This window comes from Asparagus officinalis, chromosome 4 (assembly GCF_001876935.1).
Source record: "Asparagus officinalis chromosome 4, Aspof.V1, whole genome shotgun sequence".
Lineage (NCBI taxonomy): Eukaryota > Viridiplantae > Streptophyta > Magnoliopsida > Asparagales > Asparagaceae > Asparagus > Asparagus officinalis.
This window is the reverse complement of record NC_033797.1, coordinates 78,172,988-78,180,704: the sequence shown is the minus strand read 5'-3', so window position 1 is coordinate 78,180,704 and position 7,717 is coordinate 78,172,988. Positions and strand designations below refer to the sequence as shown.

Genomic DNA, 7,717 nt, shown 5'->3' with positions numbered 1-7,717 from the left:
TATTTGCCTCTAATTAAATTAAAAGTGACGAAAATAATTGCCCCTAACTCTTCTTTTTTTTGTAGTGTTTTGTGTTTTGTGCAGGCCTGTGCAACTCTACTGGCCATCTATCTCTTTCCAATCCGACAAATTTATGTACGCGGTTTTTATTCGTACTCAACCAGATAGTGGTCAATATCATCCGTAGATGCAAATATATATAAACTTTGGTGTAATATACGATGGAGTCATATTTCTAGGATTTAATGACTCGTTTGATATGCGAGAATGAAGTCAAGTGTGAACAGAAAAAAAGTAGGAATGAAATGTAATAGATGTGAGAATGGAATACATATTCTCATTCTCATGTTTGGACGCGTTTAGAGAATGAAACGGGAATGACAATCTTATTCTTATTCTCATGTTTATTATCATTTGTTCACAAGTGAGAATAAAATTTAGTTTTTTAATAATGCCATTACAAAAACACAGAATTTTTAAACCATAAAAATATTTTAAAAATAACTAAATAATTTATTTTTTTAGAAAAATAAGTTTTATAGAAATAATTTTTTTTTCTTATAGATATAATTTTTCAGTTGATAGTTATATTTTGGTACACCACCTCAACAACAGTTTTAGACTTTTGGTATACTAATTGAAAATTATTTTTTATAGAAATTATTTTTGATTATAAATAATTATAATTCCATATTTCTAACTTCTAATGCTACATGTCTATTACTTGTACGAGCAGCTAATACTACTGGCATCACTGTGCACAAACGTATACAATAGACTAAAATCCATATGCGTGCTACATGATTTACGACATCGGAAGAAAACACTAAAATTTGAAGGATTGGAAAGACATATTAACTTTTAGTCTGTATATAAAATTTCTATAAAATTTCAAATGCACTTTTAACTTTCAAAAAATTGTTTAGGAATAGAAAAAGATGTTAACCTAGAAAGTTTGAAGGAATAAAAAACATGTTAACCTCTAAATAAAACATAGAGTTTCAATCTCATCAATTAAGCACATTATTTCTTGTTGTGAGTGATTGAAAAAAATACTGAAAAGATTAGGCACATATGCTTCAATGGAACTTCAAATCATACATCCCAAGATAAAATATTTACTAACCTAATTGCCAACAGATTACACAATCGAATCGTTAAAAGATAAAAAGTTGCTGTAAAGATTAGGTAAAGATTAGCCACACATACATATTTTAAAAAGAAATAATGATTACCTAACCGAGTCGCGTCGAGTCGAAGACGAGATTTTTTTTCTACTGCAGACGCGATGGAATTACGACAAAGTCGAACAAAGAATAATATTTTAATATTTTACATCGATTTGTATATTTGTAGGAGCAGCTAATTAATGATATTATTTCTATAAAAATAATTTTTCATATGAGAATTTATATCTATTTGTATCTTTTAAAGAGGATATAATCGGAAATTATTTGATTATTTTATTCCCACTTAAGTAGGAATATCAATTTCTTATTAAATGGTTGGGAATGACAATTCACACATAAAGTGAGAAATTGATAATAGTGGGAATAACAATTCTAGCGTCTAAAAACACATCGTGTTTGGTATGCATGAATAAAGAGTTGGAATTGCATTTCATTCGCACTCGTTCCCGCATACCAAATGAGGCGTGAGAGTATCCCCACTCTTAAGAAAATAGGAAAGCTATTGGTTTTGATCACAACGGTTTGTTATCTAGTGAATAATTGCGATCCATTTATAACTTATACTTTTCGCATCCAAGTATTGCCATGAGCGGTGGCCACTATATTTATTTTACAGCGAACAGAATCCAAATCCATTTTTGAGAGTGATGGGGACGATAAGATTAGTACTATATATGGATATTTTCCTTGGCAGCAAATTTCACATGCCAGTGGATTCCAAGATTTTCCTTAGAAATGTCTTTTGCCACGCCCCACACTTATCATCCCACGTACGTCTGGCAAGTAGAAGGGTCCCATCCCTCTCGAGCTCGTAAGTCATTCGACGAGAAACGGAGGGACCACAGTCAACTCACTCACAGCGCCCATATAACTACCCTACACCCCAGCTAACTCGACGTCTTATCCTCTCCTCACAATCACCAATCATCCATCATCCCTCCGAGCCCTAACCTGTCCCCGCGGGTCACCTGAAACCTACTCGAAGTATCAGGATATGGATTAGCCCCCGTCCCTCTCAATCCCGATCGAGAAAAAATCACTCCCCCTCTGCTTCATCTTCTTCCCTCATAACTTTACCCCACTTCTTATCTCTCTTTAAAACCCTAACCCTAATTTCTCGAAATCTCGGTGGAATCGATCGATGGCGAACGTTTCTTGGGCGAATCCTTACTCCTGCTGCTGCTTTTCTTCTTCCTCATCTGCTGCTGCTACTTCTCCATTGTTGTTCAATGCTAAACCCTCAGGTTCCCCTTCGTTTCCCCCTCTCCACTCAAATTTCCTCGGTCAAAATCAAATTTTTATCGCAAACAAGCTGAAGCTGAGCTCACAATGCAAGAACGGAGGCTCCGTCGCCGTCCAAATGTCCTGGGATGGCCCCCTCTCCGCCGTGCGATTGATCGTTCAGGGAAAGAACTTAGATGTATTGTCACCATTGATACTGTTTCTTTATTTATTTTGAGAAATTATTACTATTAGGCTTTGTTTTCTCTCCTGGAGACCACCTTAAACATAGGGTCATTATGTAGAAACCATATTTCATTTTAAATTTATACATATTCACTAAAAAACTAAAAATAAACTGTTTTACATTTGAGCTTCGTGACTTATATCTTAACTAGACATAAGCATTAATAAAGTGAGTCACACGTCTTGAATGTGAGTTTTTAAGAATTTTTTTTGGGTTTTCAGTCAAGATTTTGACGAGTCACCTGTTTTGAATGTGAGTTTTTAAGGTTTTTTGGGGTTTTCAATGAAGATTATGACTGGAGGTCGTTGGTTGGAACAATGACGCTATTTTAAAGCTATTTCTAGGACAACATGCCTTAGAATTATTCTTGATTTTCTTATAAATTTTTTTCAGTTGACGGATGCAGTGAAGAAGCACATTGAGGATAAAGTGGGCAAGGCCGTGCAGAAGCACTCTCACCTCGTCAGAGAGGTTGATGTACGCCTCTCAGTCCGCGGTGGCGAATTTGGTAAAGGCCCGAAACAACGGAAATGCGAGGTTGCATCAAATTGAGTTTGTTTATTTGGTTGTTGGAATCTTTGGATGCTTAATTTGATCTTTTAGACCTTGCATTGGGTGTAGGTCACTCTGTTTACCAAGAAACATGGGGTTATTCGAGCTGAAGAGTCCTCAGAGTCGGTGTATGGGAGTATAGATTTGGTTTCGTCCATTATACAGAGGAAATTGAGGAAGATTAAGGAGAAGGAAACAGATCATGGGAGGCATATGAAGGGATTTAACAGGCTTAAGGTCCGGGAGCCGGAGATTGAATTAGTTGAGGAGAGTGAGAGTGAGGAGGAGGAGGAAGAAGAAGGGGATGTGCAACTGCTTCCAACAGGAGATGATGGGGGCATCTTGGATGAGGTTTATATCTGGCACCCTTTTGATTTCTTCTCTTACTCAGATTATTGTTTTTTCGTTACTTAGTCAATGCCAAATTGTTTTATACTGGTTTAATGAGTTTGTTCTTGACTTGAGAATCTTGCTTTATGCGAATGCATGAATCTGGTTACGTTTGGAAGTTTTAATAGAGAAGAAATAGAATTTCTGTGTTTTCACAGATTTGTAAGTCATAGGAAGTTACATCGATTTATTATTTAGCTCGAAAACCTGTAAATTAAAGCACAAAATAAAACAATGTGCACCGAAGAGATACTTGTGAAATTTAAAATTTCTATTTTCAGTATGGTTTTAAGAAATTTCTGCATCTATTGCCTAAAATATCATTACTTCATTCAAAATTGGCCAAACTTGCATATCTTTTTTGATTTTTCCAGATGTCCAACAAACGTAGGGTCACTCTGCTTTCGTAATATTGTTTCTTCTTTAGTAGTCTGTATGAGATTATTTACCATTCACTTAAAAGACAATTGCTCTAATTGTTATCCACTAATTAATTGTATTTAAATATTTTAATCTAGTCATTGTTTGATATAAATGATAATTTGTGCATACAATTTGCATTTTTTTATTGGATTGCATGATTGTAAGTATTCTATTCAGTCGTCGAATGCGTAGGGTCACTCTGCTTTCGTAATATTGTTTCTTCTTTAGTAGTCTGTATGAGATTATTTACCATTCACTTAAAAGACAATTGCTCTAATTGTTATCCACTAATTAATTGTATTTAAATATTTTAATCTAGTCATTGTTTGATATAAATGATAATTTGTGCATACAATTTGCATTTTTTTTATTGGATTGCATGATTGTAAGTATTCTATTCAGTCGTCGAATGCTGCGGATTCTATATTACAGGTTGTACGTACAAAATACTTCGATATGCCTCCACTGACTGTTGCTGAAGCATTGGAGCAGATAGAGAACGTTGATCATGATTTCTATGGCTTCAGAAATATTGAAACAGGTAAGGGTCATTTTTTGGCTTACCTCTGACTGAAATAATGGCTTTGAAGGGTACTGTGAAAAGGTGTATTTTGCCCAGAGATTAATGTTCTGAAATGATAGATTCATAAGTGAATCTTTTCAATATCGACTTCTCCGAAATCAGATTAGAAAGTTTTGGTTTCTTCACCTAACGTTACTAAATAACCTTTTTAGTCGGACTTGAATGTAGTATTTTGTTTATTAGAACAACTTACTCTGTTTTCATTATAGATGCTGACCTGACAGATGTTGCTGTAATGGTATTGCTTATTTTCTTTCCAGGTGAAGTAAATATTTTGTACAAGAGAAAAGAGGGAGGATATGGCTTGATTATTCCTAAAAAAGATGGCAACAAAGTGCAGGACCTCGAAACCAGGGTAACAGATGCTGCAATAGAGCCCCATGTTGCAGAACAAATAAGTGGGTAACATCATGGTAGAAACTTTCTTAAAAAAATTGTATATCTCTCAAGTTTCTAAAAAATTCCCCATGTTGATTACTGATGAATATTAGGAGATCATTACAGCTTTCGCACTCATCAGCTGTTACTAATTTGAATTGTGAGCCTCATCTTTGCATCTCTTCACTATAGGGGATACATTTTGTTGGAAATGTTATAATATTTCATTTTGATATATACCTAGTATTTCTTGTCCTGTCCTGTTATATTAAAGGTTACTCTGTCTTTAGTCATCACAATTGCCATCTTAAAAGTTGATTATCATTGCCTCAGAGACATACTGATTAAGCTTTCAGTCAATGTCTGCCTATTTAAACATTTCTTCTTTTTTATATGAACTTTAGTTGCTAAAGTTCAGAGAATCATGCACATATGAAAAGTAGATGATACAGCATAATGGTCACTCTTGATTTTGACTATTACCATGTTTGTGTGACATGAAGCAAAGGTATTAGCTTCTTAAGCTAAACATGGAAAAATGCAACTTATGTGATTTTTATTATGACTTAAATTTGCTAGTCTACACAGTATTTGAGTACAAGGATTATCTAGTAAGTTCCAGAGCATGTCCTTCTAATCCATCTGTTCTATGCTGACATTGTTAGTATGCTAAACCACTAGGTGGTGAACATTTGTATGTGGGCACTGGCCACTACTGAGTTAAAACATTTAGTTCTCTCTACAAGAGCACTAACAGTTCATGAACATTAAATATTGCAAAGTCGATAGCAAAATAGTAATAACTCTGTTGCAGCGGGGGCTACACAGCCACAAAAAATGTCTATACAAAGTGGATAATAACACAGTACTATGTAATCACAGTAGAGACAGAGAACAAACACAAAGATTTAACGTGGTTCGGTCAATATGACCTACGTCCATGGACGAGAACATCAGAAGAATTCACTCATTACAAAAGAGAAGATTACAAAAGAAGACTACTTTAATCTCTCCAAACTCACCCAAAGAAGAGAACACTCAAAGAAAATTCTCTTTTTCTTTTCACTTCAACTCTCTTTCTTTTCTCTGTTCTGAATGCATTTACCTCTCATCTTCATAGGTATTTATAGCTTCAAAAGGGTTGGTGGAATAGTGAGAGAGGTTGGTGGAATAGTGATGGGGTGGGTGAAAATAGTAATAGGGTTGGTGAGTTATGAATTCATGTTCAAAGTCAAAAAAATAGCAAATCTCCACATTGACTTTGAATACGAAAATCTTCTCTTCACTCTTGCTGTCTCGCTAGAAGTCCTTTACGGACTTAACATTCGTTTTGAACTCCAAGCAATTCGAGACAATACTCGAACTTGGGCCAATGTACGGGCTTTGTCATCATATCTGCTGGATTATCTCTAGTACAAATTTTCTCAATCTTAATGGCTTTAATTTTTTTGATAAAATGATACCTGACATCTATATGTTTGGTTCTTTCATGATACATATGATATCACAAAATAACGTAGGAACACCTTGGTGTAAGCCGAGATTTTCAACCAAACTTCTCAACCAAATGACTTCTTTCACTTCTTCTGTCACTGTCATATACTCTACCTATGTGGTAGACAAAGCAAGTATCGATTGTAGAGTCACCTTCTAACTAATGACACCACCTGAAAGAGTGAATGCATAATCTGTTAGGGATCATCTTTTATCCAAATCGCCCGCATAGTCTGAATAAGAATAGCCAAGTATTGTATAATTTGAATTTGTGATCCTGCCAAAATATAAACCAGTATTAGCAGACCCTTTCAAATATCTAAGTACACATTTCACAGTCTGTGAATGGACCTTTTCATGCTTATCCATATACCGACTCACAATACTGATTGTATATAAAATATTTGGACGGGTGCAGACCATAGCATATATAATGCTTCTAACTGCACTGACATAAGGAACACAAGACATGCCCTGCTCCTCTTCAGTTTGATATGATAAATCTGCTGAAAGACGAAAATAAGCAGCAAGCAGAGTCTTCTTAGGCTTAGCATCAAGCGTTCCAAATATCTCCGACACTTTCTTGATGTATTTCTCCTGAGATAGAAATAAACTTCATTCTCGTCTGTTCTTGTGGATTTTTATCCTTATAATCTTTTTTGCTATTTCCAAGTCCTTTATCTCAAACTCATGTTTGAGTTGAGATTTCAACTCATTGATTTCTGACATGTCTTTAGCTACAATCAACACTATGTCGTCAACATTCACAAGTAAATATACAAAAGAATCATTGAGCTTTGTATGATAAACAAAACTATCATATTTACTCCTAGAGTAACCATGCTCAAATATAAAAGTATCAAATCTCAAATATCATTGTCTTGGAGATTGTTTCAACCCATAAAGGGATTTTTTAACCTACACATGATCTTTTTTACCTTCAACAATGAACCCCTCTAGCTGATGCATAAAGATTTGCTCCTCAAACTTGTCATGTAAAAAAGCCGTCTTCACATCAAGTTGCTCAAGCTTCAAATTGAAATGAGCAATCATGGCAATTAACACACGGATTGAGGTGTGTTTTACAACTAGAGAGAATATTTCATTGAAGTCCACACCTTCGATCTGATTGTAGCCTTTAACTACCAAACGTGCCTTGTATCTTATAGAATCTCTATTCAGATTTTTTCTTCTTGAAGACCGATTTACAACCAACGATTTCTGTCCCCTTGGTGACTT

The 7,717-nt window shown here is 34.9% G+C and overlaps 1 protein-coding gene across 1 annotated transcript; it reads left to right on the top strand.

Moving 5' to 3' along the window:
* Nucleotides 2,155–5,240, top strand: LOC109837771 (ribosome-binding factor PSRP1, chloroplastic). Its single transcript, XM_020406121.1, has 5 exons — nt 2,155–2,610; nt 3,052–3,195; nt 3,280–3,561; nt 4,456–4,564; nt 4,867–5,240. Exons 1-5 carry the CDS (start codon nt 2,332–2,334, stop codon nt 5,010–5,012), a joined length of 960 nt encoding a protein of 319 aa, XP_020261710.1. The 5' UTR covers nt 2,155–2,331; the 3' UTR covers nt 5,013–5,240.

What these genes read in the sequence shown, in the direction of transcription:
- LOC109837771 (XM_020406121.1), top strand. Translation starts at nt 2,332, where the DNA reads ATGGCGAACGTTTCTTGGGCGAATCCTTACTCCTGCTGCTGCTTTTCT. An exon ending in TTCAGGGAAAGAACTTAGAT is followed by an intron (nt 2,611 to 3,051) that starts GTATTGTCACCA and finishes AATTTTTTTCAG; the next exon opens with TTGACGGATGCAGTGAAGAA. An exon ending in CTTCAGAAATATTGAAACAG is followed by an intron (nt 4,565 to 4,866) that starts GTAAGGGTCATT and finishes TTTTCTTTCCAG; the next exon opens with GTGAAGTAAATATTTTGTAC.